At 32.6% G+C, this 24,723-nt stretch overlaps 1 protein-coding gene across 2 annotated transcripts in view; it reads left to right on the forward strand.

Moving 5' to 3' along the window:
- The window catches only part of TTC27 (tetratricopeptide repeat domain 27), a 206,607-nt gene that overhangs the window by 29,856 nt on the left and 152,028 nt on the right, over positions 1–24,723 (forward strand). For both annotated transcript variants that reach the window (XM_051976129.1, XM_051976130.1), the window contains exons 6-9: positions 3,802–3,966; positions 18,539–18,672; positions 21,320–21,432; positions 23,584–23,650. In XM_051976129.1, the coding sequence (XP_051832089.1) occupies positions 3,802–3,966; positions 18,539–18,672; positions 21,320–21,432; positions 23,584–23,650 (479 nt within the window). The remainder of the gene's footprint in view (positions 1–3,801; positions 3,967–18,538; positions 18,673–21,319; positions 21,433–23,583; positions 23,651–24,723) is intronic.

Consider the following 24,723-nt stretch of genomic DNA (forward strand, 5'->3'; position numbering starts at 1 on the left):
AATGACAGGCTCAAATTTTAGAACCCAATTATGTATTTGTCTTAGTATATGTGATTAGTTACAAAGGAAAATTTGATGGTAGATTTGCCTTTATGAGGGCTTTTTAAAAAAGTTTTTTTGTTTATTAATGATGGTTCTGTCATAAGTTTTTTTCACCAGTTCTCCTTTTTCCTATCTAATACTGAAGCAGAAACATCCAGCAACAAACTCTTTCAAAAAGTTTTTCAAAAGAAAGCATGGAGAAAAGCAAGCATCAGATAGTAGGAAAACAGAAACTCAAACCACTGGATTTGGAATCAGAGGAGCTAGGTTTAAATCTTGACTCTCCTGTTTACTGTGATGAGACAAATCCTCTGATTTCTATGAGTTTCACTTTTCTTCATAAAGGAGTTCATTAATGTTTTATTCAGTTTCTTTTTTCTAAAATGGGATTATTTACACAATCTATTTCCTCATCTGTTAATCTGGGTAATTTATATTTTAAAAATGTTCATTGATTTCACTCAGATTGTTGGGCCAATTAGTTTATAATTGGGCAAAAAAAAAATATATATATATATATATATTAAAAAACTTTATTGACAGAGCCTATGCCTGGGTAATTTTTTAAAATTATCTTTTTATTATTATTATTTTTAAATATTTTATTTTATTTTATAATAACTTTATATTGACAGAATCCATGCCAGGGTAATTTTTTTAACAACATTATCCCTTGCACTCGTTTCTGTTCCGATTTTTCCCTTCCCTCCCTCCCTCCACCTCCTCCCCTATATGGCAAGCAGTCCTATATATGTTAGATATTTTGCAATACATCCTAGATACAATATATGTTTGCAGAACCGAACAGTTCTCTTGTTGCACAGGAAGAATTGGATTCATAAGGTAAAAATAATCTGGGAAGAAAGACAAAAATGCAAGCAGTTTACATTCATTTCCCAGTGTTCTTTCTTTGGGTGTAGCTGCTTCTGTCCATCCTTGATCAATTGAAACTGAATTAGATCTTCTCTTTGTCAAAGAAATCCATTTCCATCAGAATACATCCTCATACAGTATCGTTGTTGAAGTATATAATGATCTCCTGGTTCTGCTCATTTCACTTAGCATCAGTTCATGTAAGTCTCGCCAATCCTCTCTGTATTCATCCTGCTGGTCATTTCTTACAGAACAATAATATTCATATACCACAATTTACCCAACCATTCTCCAATTGATGGGCATCCATTCATTTTCCAGTTTCTAGCCACTACAAACAGGGCTGCCACAAACATTTTGGCACATACAGGTCCCTTTCCCTTCTTTAGTATCTTTTTGGGGTATAAGCCCAGTAGAAACACTGCTGGATCACAGGTATGCAGTTCGATAACTTTTTGAGCATAGTTCCAAATTGCTCTCCAGAATGGCTGTATGTATTCACAATTCCACCAACAATGTATCAGTGTCTCCATGTAAAATATTTTCTAATGATTGATTTAATTTCTTCGTTGATGATGATTTCACCCTTTTAATTTTGATATTACATTTTTGGACTTCGAAAATCCAATATTAAAATTAACCAATGCCTTATCTGTTTTATTATTTTGTTTTGTTTTGTTTTGTAGTTTTATGTATTAGCTCAGTATATTTCTTACTTTCAATTTTATTAATCTCATCTTTGGTTTTCAGATTTCCAAATTTGGTGCTCAGTTGGGGTTTTTAACTTGTTCTTTGCCTATTTTTAAATTTGTATGCCCAATTTTTAAAAAATGCTTTTTCTCTATTTGTCGATGTAAGAATTTGAAAAATAAAATTTCCCCTTAATACTGCTTTGGCTGCAACCCATTAATATGTTGTCTCATTGTTGTCATTTTCTTTAAATGAAATTATTGTTTCTATGATTGGTCCTTTGAGCCACTTATTCTTTAGGATTAGATTATTGTTTCCAGTGAATTTTTAATCTGTCTTTCTGCTGCCTTTTCTTTTGAATATAATTTTTATTGCATTATGATCTGAAAAGAGTACATTTAATATTTTGGTCTTTCTACATTTGAATTTGAGGTTTTTATCCTTTAATACAGGGACAAGTTTTGTGTAGGTGCCATGTGCTGTTGAGGAAAAGGTGTATTTCTCAGATTGCTTGATCTCTTGAGGAGAGGGGAATGTAAGGGAGAGAGAATTTGGAACCAAAATCTTATAAAAATGGATGTTGAAAACTCTTTTTACATCTATTTGGAAAAATAAAATACTATTGAGAATTTAAAAAGAAAAAAAAGCCTTACTCAAAGCTAAAAAAGAAAAAGCTATATTCCTTTATGTTTCCATTTAGTTTTCTTCAAACTCATATCTAATTTTAAAAATATTTTGTTTACCTCCTTAAGTTTCTTTCTTGTTTGTTTTTTGGTTGGGTTTATTAAATTTTGAGAGAGGACAGTTAAGATCCCTCACTAGTATAGTTTTATCCTCTTTTTCTTCCTATAACTCTCTTAACTTTTCCTTTAAGATTTTGGATGCTATATCATTTGATGCATATATATCTAATGGTGATATTATTTGATTATCTTTGGTACTTTAGCAAAATATTGTTTCCTTCCTTATCCTTTTTAATTGGGTCTGTTTTTGTTTTTGTTTTGTCTGAGATCAAGTTTCCTAGTCTTGTTTTTTTTTAAAATTTCAATTGAAACATGATAAATTCTGTTTCATTTTCTTACCTTTATTCTCTGTATATCTTTCTGCTTCAAGTATGTTTCTTATAAACAATATATTGTAGAATTCTGATTTTTAATCCATTCTCCTATCCACTTCTGTTTTTATGGGGAAGTTCATCCCATTAATATTTACAGTTATGATTGCTATTTTTCTTTGTGTTTGTCTTCTCTCCTTTTACCTTTCCTTCCTCATGCTCTTCAGTCTGCCACTTCCTCTGATCTGTTCTCTCTTCTCTCAGTGTTTCTGTCCCCTTCCCCCTTTACCATCTCCTTCTCCTCTACTTTAAGATAGGTTTCTATATTCAACTATTGTGTATATTATTTTCTCTTTGAGCCAAAACTAATGAGTGTAAGGTTCAAGTGATACTCATCACTCATCCTACCATCTTCTCCTACATTATAATGGATCTCAAATCTTCAATTACTTTAACTTTCTCCTCTTCACAGTTGCCTATAGATATAAGATGATACTTTGCCCCTGCAGAATTTTCTATTTTAGTCCTTGAAGTGGAGGAAGATATGCCCCTGATTGTGGTAACCATGCCTCTGATCTGTGGTGAGAGGTAGATAACCATCAGTCACTACTGGTGTCACTACTGACACCAATTGTAAAATATAAGTAGCAGAGTCCAGAGTGTCAGTCTCTCTCTTTCTTTCTCTTTTTTTTGTTTTATCAAAGCCTGGCACATAATAGGAGCATAATAAATTGTTATTAATTGGTAGCTGGAGCAGCATCTGGATCCCTTTTTTTCAGCTCTGTTCATTGTGTTTTTCCTCTCATTTTGACCGTAGTGATACAGTTTTTATTGGCAATTGATGATAAGTTTTCTTGCTTTGTAAGTACAACAATATCTTTTCAGGTTATAAATCTTTTAAAATTTGTTTATTTTAAAACACATTGCTTTATGAATCATGTTAGGAGAGGAAAATTGGATGAAAAGGGAAAAACCATGGAAGAGAAAAGAAAAACAGAAAAAAGAAGTGAACATAACATATGTTGATTTACATTTAATCTCCATAGTTCTCTTTCTGGATGCAGATGGCATTTTTTTATCCAAAGTCTATTGGAATTTTCTTGGAAGGAGATAAATTCTTAACATCTTCTCTTGTCTTACAGTGATGAAACTAGAAAATCTGTTGGCCAAGGAGACATGTGGATACCTGAATGTTCAGTTCCATCTTGAGTGTGCACATACGTATTTGTATTATTATGAATATGCAAAAGCAAAAGACCAATTCAACATTGCTAAAGATATAACCAAATTGAAAATTGATTTAACAGGTAAACATCTACTTTTTCCTTTGAGAAAATTTATGGCCAATTCATGTATTCAAATTGCAAAATTAAGATTAATATGTGTATTTTTTATGGATGTTGAGCACTTTGGCATACTTTCTTTGCCATGCTTTTCAGTTTTTCTTCTATTGTCTTTTTCTATAAGAAGGATTTAAAATGTTGTTTAAATTCTGCTAAATTTAAACATATAAACTCAATCTGTTACTGTTAATAAGATGGTTTTATTATTTAGTTCTATTTGTATATGTTAGATTTTGGGGATTATAAAGTCAAAAATGAAAATCTTTCTATTTAAAGAACATGCATTTTAAAAATTTTAATAAGTTTTTGTTGATATTTTGTTTTTTATATCACATAGTACCCATATGTGTCTCTCCTTCCCCTTCCCAGAGAGCCATTTCATATAAAAAATATTTAAGAGAGGAAGAAAAAAGTCAGCACAATTGATACATTGAAAAAGTTTTTTAAAAAATTCATTTTTTGGAATATTTGTGGACCTCTAACCTTTACTAAGGGAAGATTTATGATATCTTCTTGTATTTCTTTATTCGGTTCCTACTTGATCTTTCTATTTTTGTATGATGTGGAATTGTTTTTTTTCTATTTTTTTTTTAATCTGTTCTTCTCTCTGGTCATTTATACACTTTTTTTTTTTTTAACAGTGTTTTGTTTTTTTCTCAATTGCATGTAAAAATAATTTAGAATTTTTTCAATAGTGTTTTATTTTCCAAATACATGTAAAAATACTTTTCAACATTACTTTTTGTAAGACTTTGTATTCCAAATTTTTCTCTCTCTTCCTTATTTCCTCTCTCCCCAGGACAGCAAGTAATCTGATATAGGTTAAAATGTACAATTTTTAAAAAACATATTTCCATATTTGTCATGTAGTACAAGAAAAAACAGACCAAAAGAGAGAAAAACATGAGAGGAAAAAAAACAAACATACAAATGAAAAGTGAAAATACAATGCTTCAATCCATATTCAGTTTCCATGGATACAGATGACTTTTTCTATCCCAAGTCTATTGGAATTGCCTTGAATCACCACATTATTAAGAAGACCCAGGTGCATCATAGTTAATCATCACATTATTTTGTTGTTGCTGTGTACAATGTTTTCTTAGTTCTGTTCACTTCACTCAGCATTGGTTCATGAAATCTTTTCTGAAATCAGCTTGCTCATCATTTCTTATGGAACAATAATATTTCATTAATTCATATACCAAAATTATTCAGCCACTCCTCAATTGATGGGTATCCACTCAGTGGACTCAGTTCCTTATCACTACAAAAAGGGCTGCTACAACATTTTTGCCCATATGGGTCATTTTCCCTGTTATGATCTCTTTGGGATACAGACCCAGACATGACACATAAAAATAATTTTTAACATTCATTTTGAGTTCTACATTTTTTCCTTTTCTCCTTCCTCTTCCTTCTCTCCTTAAGTCAATCAAGCAATTTGATATTGGTTATATATAATGTAATCATCTAAAACATATTCCCCTATTAGTCAAGTTGTGAGAGAAGAAACAGAACAAAAAGAAAAAGCTATTAAAAAATAAAGAAAATAAAAAATAATATGCTTTGATCTGCATTCAGATTCCATCAGTTTTCTCTGGATGTGGTCAACATTTTCCATCATGAATCTTTTGGAATTGTCTCAGATTATTGTATTGCTGAGAAGAATTAAGTCAGTCAAAGTTGATCTTCACTCACTATTGCTGTTACTGTGTACAATGTTATTCTGTTATTGCTTACTTCACTCAACATTGGTTCTTGCATGTATTTTCAGGTTTTTCTGAAATATGCTTATTCATAATTTCTAAAAGCAAAATAGTATTACATCACATTCATATTCCACAACTTGTTAAGCCATTTGCCAGTTGATGGACATCTCCTCAATTTCTAGTTGTTTGCCACCACAGAAAAAATTGCTTTAAATATTTTTGCACAAATATATTCGTTTCACTTTTTTATGATCTCTTTGTAGTGCTATTGCTAGATCAAAAGCTATGCACAATTTTATAGCTCTTAGGATATGATTCCTAATTGTTCTCCAGAATAGTTTTGTCATTTCACAATTCCACCAGCAGTGCATTAGTGTCCCACATTTTCTCCAACATTTTATTATGTTACTTTTCTGTTATCTTAGCCAATCTGATAATTGTGAAATGGTTATCTCAGAATTGTTTTAATTTGAATTTCTCTAATAAATAGTATTTAGAGCATTTTTTTCATATAATTGTAGACATACAAATTCTTTTTTCCAGCATAGTAATATTCCATTATATTTAGGTACCACAATTTAGCTGCACAATTTGTGTAGCTAGGTGTTATAGTAGATAGAGTGCTGTCCTTGGAATCAGAGTTCAAATGTGGCCTCAGATATTTTATTAACTACGTGACCCTGGGTAAATAAGTTATTTAACCCTGTTTGCATTCATTTTTTTCCCCTATAAAATGAGCTGTTTAAGGAAATGACAAACCACTCCAGTATCTTTGCCAAGAAAATCCCCCAAATGGGATCATGAAGTATTGGACATGACTAATTAATCACCCTCAACATAAAAACCACCATAATTTCTTTAGCCATTTGCCAATTCAAGAACTTATATCTGTAGGAAGACAGTGGAGTTTTTCAGTGGCTAAAATATTTCCCCTAAACTGATATTTGTTTCCTAATTCTTCCCCATTATTATGTAGTGGTCTTTAGCCAGTCTTTGAATGCAATTTCTGACTATTGCTGACCATAGAAAAGCATCCTAATTGTAGGAAGCATAGTAGGAATTTAACTAGTTAGCAGCAGGAAAAAAGAATTATAAAACAAAGGAAATGTCAAGATAAAACAGGGTTTTAAAATGTGTAATAGATACTTTTAAGTCCTTTAGACCCCGTCTTGACAATTGTCTGAGTAGCACTTGAGTTGAAGAATCAATCAGTATTTAGGAATAAAAGCAATGACAGAGAGAGGAGTCAAGTTGAAGCTCCTTAAGGTAACAAACAGAGCTTGGACTTGAATTAACTGCTGGGATCAGGTACAGGAATGAAAGAGAACCTTGGGCATTTGGCTCAATTGTTAATGGCTTTGATTTTTGCATCATTTATCCTTTCCTTGTGTCTTAAAACTGTCCTTATCAGCTAAGTAAACACACACACACACACAGACACACAGCTTTTCCTTATGTTAGGTCATCCATTGTCATCATTGTAACACTTAACATTACAAGGACTGTACCCTTTTACCATATCTTGTTTCTGAATGATTATATTGAATTTTATTTTCTAAAATTATCCAGCATTTTTTTACCTCCTTCTTACTTCTGTATTCCACTTAAAAAAAAAAAAAGATACATATTATGTATCTCTTACACATGTATGTAACATATCTATGTAATATAGATGCATAGTTAGGCAAAAGGAATTTCTCATATTTGCCATATCCAAAATATGTATCTCATACTATGTATTTATTTTTCTTTTTGTGATTTTATTTAAGCTTTTTAATTACAAAACATGTGCATGGGTAATTTTTCAACATTGACCCTTGCAAAACCTTCTGTTCCAAATTTTCCCTCCTTCCCCCCATCTCTTCCCCTAGAAGGCAGGTAGTCCAATACATGCTTAAAATGTTATCATTTTGTATATTTAGATCATTTTCACTTTATCAGGAGATGGGTAACATAACCTTGTTCATTGGTCTTCTGCAATCAAGATTAATCATTGTGTTTTGCAGATAATGTGCCAATCAGTAAGCATTTATTTAATGCCTATCATGTACAGGATAGTATGCTTTTAGAAACTGAGGATAAAAATACAAAGAATGAAATAATCCTTACTTACTTAGAACTTGTGCTACAATGTGGGAGGTAGGCTCAAAGAAAGAATATTAGATTTATTTGGTTTCACTGAGAAACTTTTCTCACCCTATAGAAAAGTGGGAGGGGAAAGGGGAAAATAGAAGAGATAGGCTAAATAGAAGGGAAAACAGAAATAGTAGGGAAAAGGTATATGAAAAGGAGAGAGTCTCTAAGTGAGGGAGGACTACTTGAGGCAAGTAGGACTCATAAGTAAAATACTGGGGAGGAAGAATGGGGAAAAGGAAAGAGAAAAGTGTAATTTGGGGTTAATAAGATGGCAGGAAATACATAATTAATAGTTTTAACTGTAAATGTGAATGGGATGAACTCTCCCATAAAGCATAAGCGAATAGCAGACTGGATTAAAAGTCAGAATCCTACAATATGTTGTTTACAAGAAACACATTTAAAGCAGAGCGATACATACAGATTAAAGGTAAAAGGCTGGAGTAGAATCTGTTATGCTTCAGGTGAAGTATAAAAAGCAGGGGTAGCCATCCTGATCTCAGATCAAGCAAAAGCAAAAATTGTTCTCATTAAAAGAGATAAGAAAGGAAACTATATCTTGCTAAAGGGTACCATAGATAATGAAATAATATCAATATTAAAAATATGTACCAAGTAGTGTAGCATCTAAATTCCTAACGGAGAAGTTAAGAGAGTTGCAAGAAGAAATAGTGAAACTACAATAGTGGGAGATCTCAACCTGGCTCTCTCGGAAATGGGTAAATCAAACACAAAATAAATAAGAAAGAAATTAAAGAGATAAATAGAATACTAGAAAAGCTAAATATGGTAGACCTTTGGAGAAAAGTGAATGGAGACAGAAAGGAGTGTTCTTTCTCTTGGCAGTTCATGAAACCTATACAAAAATTGACCATATATTTAGACATCAAGACCCCAATGTGGGAGGCAGCAACTATGTATATAAATTATACAGAATCAATATAAAGTGAATAAACACAAATATATATGAAATATTTGAATACAATGCATTTTAAAAGGGAGGATTCTGTCATTTCCTATGATCAGAAAATAAGGTTCATGCAAAAGTTGGTGATTTAACTGCAGCTTAAAGGAAGGAATGGACTCCCTGAAATGGAGGTAAGGATAGATATGTTCCAGGAATCTGTAATGGTCAGTGTAAACGCAAGGAGATGGACAATATGGCATCATGTGAGGAATTGGGAGAAAACCAATTTTGTTGGATCACAGATTATGGGAGATAGAGTAACCTCTGGTAAGACTGAAAAGAGAATTTTGAGCCCATATTATGAAGAGCTTTAAAAGCTAACCAAGTGAGTTTATATTTATCTTAGAGGCGATATGCGGCTGCTGGAATTTATTCAGTAGGCAAGTAATATGGCCAGATTGGCACTTTGGCAGCTAGCTGTGTGGAGGAGTTTGGAAAGACTGTAGACAGGGAGATGAATTAGAAGACTAAGAAAAAGTTCTATTCTAGATTTGTTGGGGGCTTCTACTAAGGTGGTATCTGTATGGTCAGAGTGAAAGGATGGTGTAGGATGTTGTGGAGGCAGACAGGGCAAGATTTGGCAGATTATGTCTAATGAACGAGAGTGAAGAATCAAGGATAATGTCAAGATATGAACCTGAAAGACTATAAGAATGGCAGCACTTTTTAGCATAAGTAAAGAAATTTGTAAGGAAATTTTGGTATTTTGAGGGAATATAATGTGGAGTTAGGATTTAGGACATGTGCCAACGTTGGCCTTGATATTACTTTTGTAAGAAAAAGGAAAAGAGGTAAGGTGAAGATGTTCTGAGATGGTGAGGTTGGAGGAGAGGGAGCTCACATTGAATAGCTCCAGATTTCTCAGTACAAATAAGAGGCAGTGTCCTCAGTTGGAATAAATGTAGAGGAGAGGTGGAGGAGACTTGAGGACTAAAAAGAAGGCCTGGAATAGTTTCTGTGAGATGTGAGATGGTGAATCAACTGAACGAATAAAAGAACTATCTTACTGCAGTGAGGTTGCATTTGAGATTAAGGGACAGATAAGATGTCTAGTACTTAATGGTTGTGAGATAAGGCAGAGATGTGGATTCAGAAGGTGGAGGTCAGTAGTAACTATATTTTTAATGTAACTTTTGTTTTTGTTTAATTTAATTTGTATGCTAACCTGGAGAATATTGGAAGAAAAGTGAGTGCTGTTTAGCCTCTATTTCTGTATTCTCTGTGCTTTTTTTTTTTTTTTTTTTTTTGGGGGGGGGGGACACATGACTTTTGTGAAGACAACCTCCTCAGCTTGGGTTAAATGAGAACAATAAGGCATTTTCTTACACTGTTAGTAATCTAAGACCAAGGATTTTGAATCAGTCTAACACAAACAATCAAAAATCTTAGCTTGAGGACACTCAAGCTCTTCTCTTCTAGGATTCTCTTTTCACCCTCTGCCAGATATGATACTGTTTTTGGCTTTTTTTTTTTTTTTTTTTTTTTTTTTTTTGGCCATTGACATTATTTTATATGTTTGTCAATATAAACAGTTGATAACTGTGCTTTACTTTCTTTCTTTTTTTAGTTCTATTATGATTTTATGAATCATGTTGAAAAAGAAAAATCAGAACAAAAAAGGAAAAACCACAGGAGAGAAAAAAAAAAAGCAATTTATAGTCAGTCTCCATAGTTCTTTTTCTGGATGCAGATTTTTCTATCTAAAGTTTATTGGATTTTTTTTTTTTTGGCTTTGCGGCTCCCTTGTTTTTACTCTCTTCTCTCTACCATCTTCAGAAGTTAAGCCCTTCAAGACTATTTTTTGGGTTTCCAGGTCTATATTTTCTACTAGAGGGCAATGGCTAAAAAGCCTGTCTTTGACAATGATGGACTAATAACTTTTTTTGCCTATAGCCAAAGCTATAAGACATCCCATCTACCTTTTATTCATTGAGTAGTAGTTGGTATTTTAAGGGAATATAACATGGAGTTAGGATTTAGGACATGTGCCAAGGTTGGCCTTGACACTACTTTTGTAAGAAAAAGAAAAAGAGGTGAGGTGAAGATGTTCTGAGATGATGAGGTTGGAGGAGAGGGAGCTCACATTGAATAGCTCCAGGTTTCTCAGTACAAATAAGAGGCAGTGTCCTCAGTTGGGAATAAATGAATTTTATTTAAAAATTTTAATTTTTAAATATTTAAAAATTATTTAAAATATTTAAATTTTTAAAAAAAATTTAAAACTGTAGATATTAAGATTTTTTCTTTTCTGTTAAATGCAGTATTTTCCCTAATATAGCTTAAATATCTTGAAATTTTATACTGAGAGAATTTGTTTTAGCACTGAAGTATTTTCTTTTGGCACATGAAAATTTAACTGGTCTGTACAATTGAGATAAAAATGCATTTTATTCCATTTTTTTATAGATTAAAGAAGCTCCAAATTTTTTGTCTGTGATCCAGCTAGAATTTATTGTGGTACATGCCATAAGGATCTTGCTCTAAATTTATTTTCCTGATATTTTCCTCATACAAATTTCCTATTTATTAAATAATGAATACTCTTCCCAAATTTTATTTTTTCAAACACTATTCTTTCTAGGTATATTTTAGGTCAAGGACATCTCTTCAATTATAGTGAGCTTTTTCTTTCTTTTTCTAACCTGTCCTTGATAATTTCAATAACAGCCCTCAGTTACAAATTTGGTATCACTAGGTTTTTTTAAAGTGCTTCATGATGTTCTAAACAATTAAAAAACATTTAAGGCTGTCATCCAAAAGATTAGATTTTTTTTTGATGGAAAAGACCAATCATTTCTTATCATTATTAAGTCCTCTGAACATCTGTGTAAATTTTGCTGTCCTTTTACCAATTAAAAAAATGTCAGAAGCAAATAGGTACATTCAATTCACTTTATGTTATTAAGCACCCATGATGTGCCAGACATCTGGAAAATATTGCTCACTATAGGGAATTCTGTATTTTGACTTTGTGAAGGGCATGTTGTATAGTAAGGGGCAATAGTATTTTTTTCCCCTGAGGCAATTGAGGTTAGGTGACTTGCCCAGGGTCTCACAGCTAGGAAGTGTTAAGTGTGTGAGACCAGATTTGAACTCAGGTCCTCCTGACTTCAGAGCTGGTGCTCTATCCACTGCACCACTTAGTTACCCCATAAAGTAATGATACTCTAATGTTAATCCTACTAATATCTTTTTTATCTTGTTCTCCAAATTCTATCAAATAGAAGTAATCTTTGTTTTGTGCTCATTTTTTGTGAGGATATTTCTAATATTTCACCATATAATTTTGGCTTTTGATTTTATTATTGAGGAAGAATATCTTTTCCAGGTCTTCATTGCTTTTTAAACATGAATGAATTTGGATTTTATTAAAAAGTTTTTCTGCATCTATTAACATGATTAAAGAGTATAATGTTTAATCATCTCATTAATAATTTTAATTCTACAAACATTCTTCATTATTTACAGTGTAGTAACCTGAAGTGTAATACAGAGACATCTGATGGGCATTAGTAGTTTGCAACATATTTTCAGCTGATTAATTATATAGAAGAAATGACATTAAAAATTGGCATCTGAAAATGAATTAGAAAAGGAGTTGAGCTAGCATATATGAAGAATAATGGACAGAAAGCTGTAGGCTGCACTGGTGTTCATGGAATATAAAAGATCCATAGCAGGGACCTTAACCTTTTTTTGTATCCTAGACTTTTGACACTCTAGAAAAGTTTAATCCATGTAGAATAATGATTTTAAATTCATAATATAAAAGACATAGGATTACAAAAGAAATTGATGATATTTTAAAATTTAATTTAATTCATTATTATTTTTTTAAATGTTCATGTATTCCCAGTTAAGAATCCCTAATTTGTAAGAATGTCTTTATATTATAAAAATTTGTTATATTGAGTATCTACTTTCTGTGGGAAATGGACAATAATCACAAAGGATAGTAATGTATGGAAAGATTGTGGCTTATCTTATTTATTTATTTGTTCATTTACTTATTAATTTTGCTGAGGCAATTGGGGTTAAGTGACTTGCCCAGGGTCACACAGCTAGGAAATAAGTATCTAAGGCCAGATTTGAACTCAGATCCTCCTGACTTAAGGGCTGGTGCTCTATCCACTAAGCCATCTAGGTGCCCCAAAGGGTTGTGTTTAAAAAATGGGATTGGGTCACTATACCAGTGAGATCATGAATCTATTCATTGCAACATTGATATTATCATAATTAAACCTTTTTTTTGGTTAATATAAGTATGACACTTTTTTCTTTTAATGTTGTTTTCCTTTTTGATCATGATGAATGATCATTTTTTAATATTTCCATTATATTAGCTATTATTTTTATTTATTGTTTTCATTAGGAGGATTAGTCTATGATTTATCAGTTTTGTTATTTTTAGTTCTTCTAAGCAGTACCATATCTGTCTCATAAAAAGTATTAAGTCACTTTCCATTTTTCTCTATTTATTGGATAACTAAATGGTGTAAGTGGATTAAGTTTTAAGCATTCAGGCAGGCTGACCTCAGTTCAAATCTTACTTCAGACATTTATTGGTTATGTGACTCTGAAAAAGCCACTTAATCTCTGTGCCTCAGTTGATGTCTCTGAAGTGAGGAAGTTGGACTTGTGACCTCTTAAATCCCTATGATCTAGTGAATGATTTCTTTAATGCAGCAATTATTATGTCTGAACTATGTGTATTTAAAAATTATTAGACGGTTTTTTGATAACTTTTTTCTTTGCCAAAATTTTTTGTATTTGTTTTTTATTTACTATTTTGTCAAATTTGTATTTTTGTAAATAGTAATCCATTTTACTTAGGGGTCCAATTTGTTAATGTATAGATGTGTATAATACTTGTAATAATTTATAAAATATAAATTAATTATTTGATATTCATTATTCTTATTTTTTCACATTTAATTTTGTTGAACTTAAGAGTCTCTTTTTGTTTATTTTGTTACTAGTGGTTTGCTACTTTTATAGATCTTTTCCATGAACCAACTTTTAGTTTTACTGATCTTTTTATTGTCTATTTCTTTTGGCATAGCTTTCTTTTTACTTTAGCCTGTTACTTTTTTCATTTTTCTACTTACTTTATGTTCCTACTTAATTCACTTAGTCACTTAATCTCTTTTTTCTCTCAGTAGAGGTACTTCACATTATACTTTGTAATTTAACCATTAAATGCCTTTGAAATTTGATATTTAGGATTTCTTCACTCTTGAGTGCTTTGAATTCTCCTTATTTATATTGTGATACCTGTTCTTGCCAACTCTGAAACTCTCCATAAGCTCTATATTTAATCAGTAAATCAGCTAACAAACATTTTAAAGGTTTTTTTAGGTTCCAGGCTTTGTTCTAGGTGCTGGGAATACAAAGAGATTGAAACAATTTCTGCTCTTGAAGAGCTTACATTTTGATGGAGGTGAAAAGTACATATATAGATATATTCAGGAAAAATGAAAATAACTACAAAGTAAGTAAAGAGATGGTTGTTAGTAAGGTAGTTAACACTTGGATATCATGAAAGGCTTCATGTACGAGGTGACAGTTGAATGATTTGAAGGAAGGGGTAATTCTTTGAGGTAAAAGTGAAAAAGAAATACATTTCAGACATAGAAGATGGCTAGATGAGGAGATAAGAATGTTATAGATGAAGAGTAGAGAGTTAATTTTTAGGAATGAACAGTGCCAGAAGAGGAGAAGCATACAATGAGCCTGGAAAGATAGTTTGGGTGTCAAGTTGTAAGCTCTTATTTGACATTTAATAAAATTTTGATTTTTAATAAGCAACAAGATGAATATTTCCTTATACAAAATTGAACATTAAAGATGGTCATTCATGAAATTGCAAATCTCTATAACATACGTCTTGCTTTTCCTTGAAAGTCTATGATAAATTCAACATGCTATTTTCAAAACTGTCCTGCTGTCTGTATTTCCTTTTGTTCTCTTGTCTGTGTTTTTTGTCTTTCATTTTTGAAGAGAACCAGTGACATTATTGAAAATATCTTGACTTGCACGTGAATCAAGTTTAAGTGAGGCAGAATTGTACAAAGCTGTCAGTCAGCCTAGCTCTATCTTCCAGAGTCTTCAAAAATCTAGTGACAGTACAAAAGTCAAGCCTCTTGAAAATGGTCCAGATGCAGTGGATGACTTTGGCATTTCAATGTCTGACCTCTGAATTCTGACCACTGCACTTGCTTCAACACTTTCATGGCCATTGGAATAAATTGTTGTCATCTACTCATCCTACCCAGGAAAGTCTTTAAAGTATTGGGGTAGAAACTAACCCATTGATGAGTTTGAGCCCTGTCAATCACTCTCAACCAAGTTAATCCCTCTGCCAAATGATTCATTGTGTGTGACTACTATATGTATTACAATTTGGAGCCACACACTGTTTGCTGAACTTTGTGGAAAGGAAATTGAAGCTAGGAGTGAAGATAACTTTGTTTGGCTTCAGGGGATGGTAGGTTTAATGAGGATTTTTTTCAAGATAGGGCGGACTTGGCCATATTGGAAAATATCAGGCAAAGATCCAGTAAATAGGGAATGATTAAATATTGAGGGTAAGATAGTTTGAAGAGTTTGCTTGGAAAGATGGAAAGAAATGGTATCAAGGACACTAGAGACTAGGAACAGAGTGTGAGAGATGCAATCTAGTGGTCTTGAGGTGAAAACAAGAGGATTAAAAGCAGTTCACAGCATATAGCTTCAATTTTCTTTGTAAACTAAGTGTCAGCAGGAGAGGGGAGGGGCAGATGTGGGAACAGTGATTATAGGAAATGATTAAGAAGGAATAAAAAGATGGTTTTGCTTCTGGGAAGATCTAAGTTGCCTTGCTAACTTTCAACTTCTTTCTGTTGCATATGGATAGGAATAAAAGGAAGTAAAGGAAATGGAGGATTGAAATGAGTGGAAATAGATGACAATCTAGAGATAAATTAATTAGAAGGTCAGAATTACACTGAAGTCCAAGCAGCACATGGTGGCCTGTGAAAGTACTGAAGTGAGAAGAGATCATTATGAAGATGAAGAGATTTAGGATGGGTGAGATATAAGGAGAGATGGGAAGACTGGGAGTTATTTTCTTTCGAAAACCACTTTGCAATCTGACTACTTCTCCACCTCATTCTATTGCAAGTACCTTTTTGATGATCACTCTTGATTTCCTGATTACCTCTACCTCCCTAGAATGTAAGTAGTTTGGAAGGAGGGACATTTTTGCTTTTATTTTTGTATTCCCAGTACCTATGAAAAAGATTTAACAATTTGTTGGCAATTAATAAAAATTTATTAAACTGAGAAAAATTTGAATATTCAAATAAGAACAAGTGAATTCTTTTTCTTCTTTTTTTTCCCTCCTTACTAGTCTATTCTTCCTGAAACTTTCTTTGTTTGGATATGAATTACTGAAAGTCTCCTGAAGAGTTTCTTTATAAATTTTCCCTAGAAGAAAATTTAGAGGCAGATTTGTCTTTAGAACTAAAGAATATCTTTATGGATTCTCTTTATTTAAAAAAAAATAAAAGGTTTTATTTTTGAAAATGCATGTAAAGATAATTTTCAACATTCATCCTGCAAAATCTTGGTGTTCCAAATTTTTTCCCTTGTTTCTACCTCTCATTTCCCCTAGACAGCTAGTAATCCAATATTGCACATCCAACATGTTCAGTTCTTCTAGTCATATTTCCACCTTTATCATGCTGCATAAGAAAAATCAGATCAAAAGGGGAAAAATGAGAAAGAAAAAAGAAAACAAACAGACAAACAATAACAAAAAAGGTGAAAATACTATGCTGTGATCCACATTCAGGATCCATAGTCTTCTCTTTGGATGTGGATGGTTGTTTCCATCATAAATCTATTGAATTGCTTTGAATCACCTCATTGTTGAATAGAGCCAAGACCATCACAGTTGATCATCACATAATCTTCTTGTTGCTGTGTACAATTATTCACCCCCTTGGCATCAATTCATTCAAGTCTTTCCAGGCTTTTCTGAAATCAGCCTGCTCATCATTTTTTATAAAAGAATAATATTCCATTACATTCATGTACCACAATTTATTCAGTCATTCCCCAGCTAATGTACATCCACTTATTTAGTTCCTTGCCTCTACAAAAAGGTAGCTATTTTTTTGCACATGTGGGTCCTTTTCCTTTTTTTATGATCTCTTTGGGATATAGACCCAGTAGAGAGATGGCTGAATCAAAGGGCTTCTCTTCTAATCTTGGCTGCATTCCGTTTTGTTTATATAAAACCTTTTTAATTTAATATAATCAAAATTATTCATTTTGTATTTCATACTGTTCTCTAGTTCCTCTTTGGCTATAAATTTCTTCCTTCTTCACAGATCTCAGAGAGAGACTTTCCTTTGTTCTCCTAATTTTCTTATAGTATCACCCTTTATGGATAACTTATGAAACCATTGCAACCTTATCTTGATATAGAGTATTAAGTATTGGTCAATGCCTAGTTTCTACCATATTATTTTCCAGTTTTTCCAGCAATTTTTGCCAAATGGTAAGTGCTCAATGTGATTCTTTTCATAAGATGGCCCCATGGTTTTTTTTTTTTTTTTTTTTACTAGTGCTTATAGTTGTTCAAAAGATCTTAACGTGATGCTGTGGGTGTAGTGAATGTGTAACATATGTGAACTCCAGTATGAACTGATGCAAAGAGAAATGAGAAGTATCAGGAGATCATCTTGTAACAATAATGTTGTAATGATGATCCAACTATGAAAAACTTAGCTACTCAGTTCAATACAATGATTTAAGACAATTCCAAAAGACTTATGATGAAAAAAGCACTATTTACCTCCAGAGAGAGAACTGATGAACTCTGAGTGCAAATTGAAGTATAATTTCCTTTCTTCTTTTCTTTTTTCTTTTTTTTTTGGTGATATGGCTAACATAGAGAAATGTTTTGCATGATTTCATATTTATAATTGATATCATTTTGCTGGCCTCCATATTGGGGAAGGGAAGGGTTAACAGAATAAATTTGGAACTCAAAATTTAAAAAGAAAAGAATGTTTAAAAAACAATAAATTTGAAAATGAAAGTCTGAAATGAGGTGAGTTGCCCCTCAAAAAAAAGTAGTCTCACTTTCTTCCTGACTTCCCTTCACTCTTCTTCCCTTCTTTCCTCTGCTTCATTTACTTTAGCATTGATATGACTATAGTCAAAACAGATTATGAAGGACAAAGTAAAAAGCTTCTAGAATTAGTGGAAAACTTTTCTTCCTTTTTTCCTCTTTCCCTTTCTATTCAGTCTCTGATTGGCACAAAGAAGAAACAGTACCACAGTAGGAAAAAAAAAAAAAAAAACCTGGAATTGGAGTCAGAAGACCTGGATTTATGTCCTGATTTTGCTACTTCCTACCAGTTTTAATTTGAACAAAATTACTTAAACTCTGTAGGTCTTAGTTTTCTCATAGATATATGATCATTAGATTCTGAATCTTTTGTTTTCTTGTATTATTTAAATATTATATTACAACAGTAAGGGGATGAGATAGGTTTGATGGTCTTTTGGATCTGCTGCCCCATAGAAATGTTTATTGAATAAAGTTTGAGAATTATTAACCTAAAAGATGTTTTTATAGTCATATGAAGCAAAAAATTTTGATAATCTTTTGATAATTAGGTAGTATGCCTCAGCAGCAATTAAACTATTGGATTTTTTTTAAAAATAGGAGCTTTGGGGAAAAGGACTCGGTTTCAGGAAAATTATGTGGCACAACTTATTCTAGATGTACAAAGAGGAGAGGACAACCTTCCGCATGATGAACTTAGTCCAGCACCTACTCCTCTGGAGAATTTAACAAAGGTAAGCAGGCTTATTAACACAGAAGACCAGTTAAGAACAACATTGAGTTTGGTAGCAAGAGATGTAGACTTTGCTTTTACTTTGTCTAAGACTTTCAAAATATCTTAAAAAAAATATTACTAGCCTTTTATTTTGTAAAGTACATGATAAGATAGTTTTCAACATTCACCCTTGTAAAACCTGTGTTCCAAGTTTTTCTCCCTCTCTTCCCTTACCCCTTTCCCTAGACAGCAAGTAATCCCATATAGGTTAAACATGTGTAATTCTTCCAAACTTATTTCCACATTTATTATTCTGCAGAAGAAAAATCAGATTAAAAAAAAATTTCTCTGGCATACTCTTTTTTATTATTATTATAATTATAACTTTTTATTCACAGAACATATGCATGGGTAATTTTTTACAACATTATCCCTTGCACTCACTTCTGTTCCGACTTTTTGCTTCCCTCCCTCCACCCCCTCCTCTAGATGGCAGTCAGTCTTATACTTATACAGATAGAAATATATGTGTGCAAGACCGTACAGTTCTTTTGTTGTACAAGAAGAATTGGATTCAGAAGGTAAAAATAACCTGGGAAGAAAAACAAAAATTCATTCCCACTCATTTCTCAGTCCTCCTTCTCTGGATGTAGCTGATTCTGTCCATTGTTGATCAATTGGAACTGAATTAGATCTTCTCTTTGTCGAAGAAATCCACTTCCATCAGAATACATCCTCATACAGTATCGTTGTTGAGGTATATAATGATCTCCTGGTTTTGCTCATTTCACTCAGTATCAATTCCTGTAAATCTTTCCAAGCCTCTCTGTTTTCACCCTGCTGGTCATTTCTTACAGAACAATAATATTCCATAACATTCGTATATCACAATTTACCCAGCCATTCTCCAATTGATGAGCATCCATTTATTTTCCAGTTTCTAGCCACTACAAACAGGGCTACCACAAACATTTTGGCACATACAGGTCCCTTTCCCTTCTTTAGTATCTCTTTGGGTTTATATAAACCCAGCAATAACACTGCTGGACCAAAGCATATGATATACTCTCTTTGAGACAGGATGGATATTGTGGTGTCTTATTAATTTGTGGTTTCTAATCAATATAGTGTTACTAATCTAGCTGTATACTTTCTTCCAGGCAGAAATGAACAAAACAAAATAGTGTTTGTGTTGCTTTTTCCTCCCTTGTACTTATAATATCCAAAAACTTAGACTTCTTACTTTGTTTTCACGAAGTATTTATGGGCTCTTTTACTAGTTTTATAATTTGGGTCACATTCCTCTGAGTCATCAGTGGGTGGATTGCTAAGGATGCCATCTCTAGCCTGACTTGTCATTTATCCTTCTGTACATACAGTCAATTCATTGGTTTTCAGCATTTATCTTCCAAAACAGCATTTCTCCTTCCTTCTCTCCATTCAGCCTTCTATTTTTCACTAGTCCCCCATTTCATAGGATTACAGATTTTGAACTGGAAGGAAATATGGAAATCATCTATTCCAACCTCTTTATTTCAAGCATAAGGAAAATGTGGCCCATGCTAAGTTATTTATCTAAGGCCATAAGGTAAAAAAGGCCAGAGCTAGGACTACAGTTTAGTTCTTGTATCTCCAAGTCCCATGTACTTTCCCCATAGAACACTACTATCCTACCAAAGGTATTTGTGTAGGCTTTATTTATCCTAGAGTTACAAAACCAACATTATAGGTCATCTTTTGTCAAATTCCTAGTGTTATAAGCCAGTACTATCCAGCCCTTTTGATTACTTGACAATGTTAGTCTTCACTTTTGTAATGATCCGTGAAGTGTTCTATAGAAGTCCTTACTATGACTGTTCAGAACTGGCATGGGCTGATGGTAGAATGTAGTATCTGCCATTGAAGGCTGTCCATGTTTCTGTGATAATAAGAAGAGAAAGCAGCATCCAATGATCTGCATGGCTTAGATTAAATGCCACAGGTCTCCTGTACCCATACCAGATGGCATCCTAATTTGGTAAGATAGATGGAAGAGGACCAGAAGATCGTTATATATTTCAACAACAGTACTATATGATGATCAATTCTGATGGACGTGGCCATCTCCAGCAATGAGATGAACCAAATCAGTTCCAATAGAGCAGTAATGAAGTGAACCAGCGACACCCAGGGAAAGAACTCTGGGAGATGACTGTGAACCATTACATAGAATTCCCAATCCCTCTATTTTTGTCCGCCTGCATTTTTGATTTCCTTCACAGACTAATCGTACACTATTTCAAAGTCCAATTCTTTTTGTACAGCAAAATAACTGTTAGGACATATATGCTTTAACACACTTAACATGTATTGGTCAACCTGCCATTGCGGGGAGGGGATGGGGGGAAGGAGGGGAAAAATTGGAACAAAAGGTTTGGCAATTGTCAATACTGTAAAATTACCCTTGCATATAACTTGTAAATAAAAAGCTATTAAAAAAAAAAGATAGATGGAAGAAGAATTATGTCTAGATGGGCAGATAGGGAAGAGAAATGAGGGGCAGGATGAAGCTGGAGCAAGATATTGTTGTCAGTTTAGGAGATTAAAGATAATATGAAACACCCAGAAAGCATTTAATGAATGGATTAAATGATCTCTTTTCCTCTCTCATTTTTTCCCAATAATAGAATCTTGAGCTAAATGATGATACAGTGTTGAATGAGATAAAGTTAGCAGATTGTGAACAATATCAGATGCCTGACTTGTGTGCTGAAGAGCTTGCTGTGATCCTTGGAGTCTGGTAAGTTATTTGGTAACCTTTGTACTTCAAATAGATCATATATTGTTGGTTTTATGGGAAACTTGGCATTTGAGGTATTTTGTGAGCCTTATGAATAGAGGAAGTCTTTATTTAAAAAAACAAAAAGAGTATGTCAAGTAGCCAAGGGGATATTTGATTAAAGTAAATGACTGAGTATCCTCAGTCCTCCATCCCCAATTACTAAGAGATGCTCCTTAACTCAGGTGATTATTTGCTGGTATCTGAGGGGATAAAATAGATTACACAAGGAGAAAAAAGAACCAAGGTGGACACAAAATATTTATAGCAGTTTTTTTTTTTTTTTGTGGTGGCAAACAAATGGAAACTAAGAGGGCCCATCACTTGGGAAATGGCTAGACAAATTATGGTGTATTAATATAATGGAGTGCCCTTGTTCCCTTAGAAATGATGATAGGGATAATTTTAGTAAAACTTGGAAACCTTGTGTGAGCTGATGCAGAATGAAGTAGTAAAACTAGAAGAATGCTATATGATAACAACAACATTGTAAAAACAAACATCTTTAAAAGACTTTAGAGCCAACCACAATTCTAGACAATGATGAAGCACGTTCCCTACACTTGATAGAGAAGTGATGGATTCAGGATGCAAAATGAAGCATATATTTTTGGACATGGAATTTGTTTTGCCTGAACATATGCTTCTATTATAAGAGTTTATTGTTTTTCTTTTGCCTTTGTTTTTTAATTGGGTGTATGCAAGTAGGAAGAGAGAAAAAAATAATAATGGATAACTCATTCATTACCTTTTGACTTTGCTTAATCCATATTTATATTGCTCTAATTGCTCAGAAGTTTTTATATTATATTTACCTTCATAAAATTCTCATTCATTATTCTCAGTCTTTTCTTTTGAGGACAAAGTTTGATTTTGCTTCCACCTTCAGGTTTGAGGAGGCACGGATTTGTTTGTCTTTCTTGATTTACTCTAGGATACTGAATATACTCCATAGATATTAGTCTACTAAAGAACAAACTCTATGAAATTAGAAGTCTACAATGTTAGCTGTTTATACTGTATATATATACAATATATATATAGCTGTATATACTGCTTCTTCATTTTTGTGATCAGTTTTACTCCCCTCCATTACTGACAATAATAATGAATCCCAACTAACTAGAAAATTCTATTAACTGGATTACTATAGTTGGCTTTTAGGAGACTAAATCAAATTACAAGAAAACTATCAGTAAATGCTATTTAAAAATAAAATAAAAAACATTCCTCTATCTTATATGCTCAGGTCATTATATATGCAGTCACCTCTACTAATAATATATCTTAGTGATGTCCTGAATCTTCTAAGGCTGGGTGAAATTCATAATTATTAGATAAGAAAATACCCTTAATATATTTTAGGAATATGTTTTAGAAAAATTTGTAACAACAACCAAGTTTAAATAAAAAAAAATCTGGTTCATTTTTAAGTGGTTTTATTATTTTTTTTTAAATCCATTAAACAGGATAGTCATTCCCTGGTATTCTGGTTAATGGGATTTTATTGTCTTAATTTTTGTGTTGGAAATGAATCAAAGATAATTGGAGCACTCACATATTAAGAAACTTCAAGTTACATTTTATTTTTTTAAATAAAGATTTTTGTTTTTAAAGTCTCCTTAAGAACAAATGTGTAAATTCATGAGGCAACTCCTTCAGAGTAGATTCTCAGCTGTGTGGTCCTTTTACCTATGCTTGATGTTGTTACAAAGTTGTACTGAAATTGGAGTCACTACCAGGCTTTCTTTAGTTCAAAGCTTCAGTTATTTCAGAGAGAAATAAATTTGTTTTTCTGTTTATATTCATAATACACCTATATCCACATACATATATATAAATATATATACACACATATATATGTATTTATAAACATGCATAATACATATACCCACACATGTATGCACACACACATAATGAAATGCTATTATATTTGTAAAATGCTAAGCCCAGTGCTTGGTACATAGTAGGCCATTAATAACTGCTTGTTTCATCCTCCTCGTTATAGACACACTTATGCACAAATTGCTGTAACATACTGATTTTGTATTTGGATCAAACCAGTTTTGTAAATTAGAATTTTTGAAATCAATATACTTTTTTTTTTTACAGTACAAATTTCCAGAAGACCAACCCAGTGCATAAGTTAACTGAAGAGGAGTTGTTGGCATTTACATCAGTATGTGGTCTTTTCTTCTTTAAAATTTTTTTCTTTTGTCAATTGTTTGTCCGTTCTTTGAGACATTCTCCCATGGTCAGAGCATGTCAGGAATGGAGGTAATTAGAAATAGAAGCAGAGTTGACATCCCGGCATACTACAGATCACCCTGAGAGAAGGACAAAATAAATGAGGTGTTCTAGGCTCCCAGTCTGGTCCAGAGGTGCACTATAGAAGTGATGGAAGATTTTGCTCAATTTGTCATTTTCTGAATTTCTTTTTCAGTGCCTACAAGTAGAGCAGTTAATAATTTTTTAGCTTATCTTAACATTACCTTAATGATTTCATCATTGAAAAGTTCATTAAAGCAATGAGGACAACTGTTCTTTATTTCATTTTCATTTGTTTTAATTTTCAATAACAAGAAGCACCTGGTTTACTGATACTGAAATAAAAATGAGCTTTGGAGGAAAGTGACCACTTCAACTTACAGTTTTTAATATAGTGAGAGAGAAAAACCAGCTGAAGTTTGAAATACAGTCTAGGTTTTTAGGATAAAGATTTCAAAGTCTTTATAAAATAATTTACCATTTTACTAATATTTTACAGGGGAAGTCAGCCTAAAAAGGCATGAACAGCAATCAAAAATGAAATTCTAAAGATATAAAGACAAGTAATTCTGATGAGCAAATGAAGGTTGGCTAAAGGGAGCAATGTAGCTTGCATAGAAAACTGCCCAGAAAAGCATATGTAGAAGATGAAAGCAATAACAAGTAATGGAGGAAGAGTGCAAAAGTATGGGATGGTCCTGTAAAAACCATGTTAAGAATACTAGAGCTTTAATGAGCTGAGGCTGGAAAAGAATAATAATTTTAAAAAACATTTCTTACATTTATTTGGGAAAAGGAAGAAAACCAGAGAAGGGAAAGAAGTATTTGAGTTGTATCAAAGTGATAATCAAAGATGGAAAGAAGTCAGAATTTGATTTTTGTGAATTCATTCTTTGACAAGAAGAATTTGTGTTTATCATGGATTTTACAGAAATGGAAATACAAGATAAGTAGTGAGGTAGAAAACATGTGGTAGGCTTTGAT

Source organism: Antechinus flavipes, chromosome 2 (assembly GCF_016432865.1).
Source record: "Antechinus flavipes isolate AdamAnt ecotype Samford, QLD, Australia chromosome 2, AdamAnt_v2, whole genome shotgun sequence".
In the NCBI taxonomy this organism is placed as follows: Eukaryota; Metazoa; Chordata; class Mammalia; order Dasyuromorphia; family Dasyuridae; genus Antechinus; species Antechinus flavipes.